The 2,796-nt window shown below is 40.0% G+C and overlaps 1 protein-coding gene across 1 annotated transcript in view; it reads left to right on the top strand.

Moving 5' to 3' along the window:
* The first annotated feature begins 577 nt into the window (after nt 1–577).
* tmem269 (transmembrane protein 269) overlaps nt 578–2,796 on the top strand; it is a 26,124-nt gene continuing 23,905 nt past the window's right edge. Inside the window, exons 1-2 of the mRNA XM_037683901.1 lie at nt 578–607; nt 1,317–1,353. Of these exons, the coding sequence (XP_037539829.1) occupies nt 1,329–1,353 (25 nt within the window). The 5' untranslated portion in view covers nt 578–607; nt 1,317–1,328. The remainder of the gene's footprint in view (nt 608–1,316; nt 1,354–2,796) is intronic.

The raw sequence follows: 2,796 nt of genomic DNA, 5'->3' as shown, positions 1-2,796 counted from the left end.
CATTTTTTGTTGTGTTACACTACAGACAATATGACGTGTTGTAAAATTCTTCTTCCTTCTTCTTATATTGAAGTGTTTCACATTCAGCACATGTTCAAATGGTTCTCATGAATGTCTGATGGTTTGTGTGTCATCTAAAAACAAAATGCCACTTTGAGAAGAGAGAACTTTTATTTGAATGTAAAGATTCGGTTTGAAGGAGAACTGGAGGGTTTTCCTCTTGTGTGTGTGTTTTATTTGTGTGTGTGTAGTTCTGAGAGTAGTATCACAAATTGTGTGCAAACAATCGAGAACAACCGCAATAACCGCCAATAACCTGTTTGACAAACTTTGGAAAGCGCTAGAAGCGTCGGTGACGTCACATCCGCTTGGAATATTCCATCGGACGTGTCGGTGGTCGTGTCGGTGATTATTAAAGGATGCGGGCAGCTATAGGACAAGTTTGCAGTGTGACAGCGTCAAACACGCACAGACACGGAGAAGTTGAACAGGAAACATTCTGCGTGGACAATCTATCTAAAACACAGCAGATTAATCAATCTGTGTGGATTGACACATCTGTGGAGTTAATCTGTGTGGATTGACACATCTGTGGAGTTCTTCTCAGGTAAGAAGCATTTTGTAACAAGATGCTTGTTGTCTGGATTCAGATGATTTATCTCCTCATTTTATAGAAGCAGAGATGTTAGATAGCTCCATATGCTCACTAAATTGTCAGGTTGAACCTCGCTCAGGCTGTAAATGTACTTTATCTATTTATTTATTTATTTTTTAATTGTGGTGGTGGTGGGGGGGGGGGGGGGGGGGGGGGGGGTTGCCAAGCTGTGAGCTGAGAACCGGTGCTGAGGAGAGTAAACCAAGTTTGTTAAATCTGTTTCCACACAAAACACACACTGTTCTGTTATACTCTGAGGTAATATTCAGTACAATTTACTGCAGTGAAATACTCTGAGGTAATATTCTGTATAATTTACTGCAGTGAAATACTCTGAGGTAATATTCTGTATAATTTACTGCAGTAAAATACTCTGAGGTAATATTCTGTACAATTTACTGCAGTAAAATAATATTCTGTATAATTTACTGCAGTAAAGTACTATTCTGTATAATTTAGTCAGTCCAGGACAGATCTCTGTGATGTATCTTTAGCATTTGTTCAAAATGTTCAAACCAACCACTACTGAGCTGTGATGTGTAATTCTGAAGAGAAGACAACATATTTACTGTATTTTCCAACAGTTTTAGTGTTGAATGTGTTGAGCTGTAAGTTTTCTGGAGTCTTGTGTGAAACTGATGGCAGCTTTGTTTCCTCTCAGCTGCTGTGAACCATGATCCTCCTGACTCCCTCTTCTGGTAAGATCTCCTCACTCCACCTCCTGATTAGGACTTATGCACAGCAGCTTATGGTTGAGGTGTGCTGTGATCAAACTGGGAAACAGAAAAATCAAGAAGAATCATTAGAATGCATTTTGTATTATTTCACTTCAGTTTATGAAAGCTACAAACTTTGTGAAACTTTAAATGTGTGTGCTATGTTCATAACCTTCTAATCTGAAGTAATTAAAAGAAGGTCAGAGTCAGAGTCAGAGTTTCTTTATTGTCATTCGCACCTCATGTGGTACATGTGGTGGAGCGAAATTATGTACACAAGGTCCCAGTTACATCCAACAATAAAATGTATAAGAAAAACAGTAATAACATCTAAGATATGAACTAAGAAAAACATCAACTAAATATACACTAAGCACTCATAACATAAAACATTGAACATCAGCACAAACATGAACATGAGTCTGTGAGCAGATGTGCACGCATGAACACATCAACATTGAAACAGATCAGCAGCAACATGAAACAGATCAGCAGCAACATGAAACAGATCAGCAGCAACATGATATGGTTTTTCACAGTGATTATTCTAGTTAGAGATTCATGAGTCTAACAGCCTCAGGGTTGTGTGTGAAGCAGCTCCGACTCTGTCAGGTGTCCTAAACCCCCTCCTCTCACTTCACGGTTCTGAGCTGAACTCTTCTCCGCTCTTGCTCCAGTTTCGTGGCACCATTTGAAGCACCTGGAGGATTCAATTCTCTGTTGTCCAACTAAGGACAATCCATCCATCCATCCATCCATCCGTTTTTTATTATAGTAAATTGGACTGTCTTTGACGTTTTGATCACTGTTGTTATTTGGACAAATTAGCACTGTTGTTTTGAAACGTGATGTATAATGTGAATAACATCAAACATTTCTATCTTTGTATTTTTAATTTATTTTTTACAGTAAGCTTTTTTTATTTATCATGTCTGAAATGTAGCAGGAGTTCAGACACCTGCTGATGTGCGTGCGCTCTGTAGAGCTGTTTGGAGACACTGTGCGTAACGTGCACTGTCCACAGGGAATTTATTTATTCTGTTGAATAAATGATCGTTTCTGTTTCGGGGGTCTGAGAGGAGGGGAGAGGGGGTGTTTTTCAGTTTGCAGCCTCGATGAGTAAGGACAGTATTTGGAGAGGAGGAGAGGACTCTGCACAGAATCTCTGTGCGTGACCATCTATTCCTCCGTCCTCACCCCCCGCCTAGAGACTCCTCGAAGGAGCGTGTAGCTCAGGGGTCCCCAAACTTTTTCCTGTGAGGGCCACATAACTTTTCCCTTCTCTGGTGGAGGGCCGGAGTCAGTTTGTAACAGAAAAAGTGTGACGATTGCAGGAGTGCCTAAACGTAAAAATTTATTGTTTTCCAGAAAGCACAATCAAATAACCCTCTCTGGGTTCTTCACAGAACAAAATTCAGGAAGTAA

This window comes from Nematolebias whitei, chromosome 11 (assembly GCF_014905685.2).
Source record: "Nematolebias whitei isolate Nwh7 chromosome 11, NemWhi1, whole genome shotgun sequence".
NCBI lineage: Eukaryota > Metazoa > Chordata > Actinopteri > Cyprinodontiformes > Rivulidae > Nematolebias > Nematolebias whitei.
The sequence above is the reverse complement of the archived record's forward strand: the minus strand, read 5'-3'. Positions and strand labels throughout refer to the sequence as shown.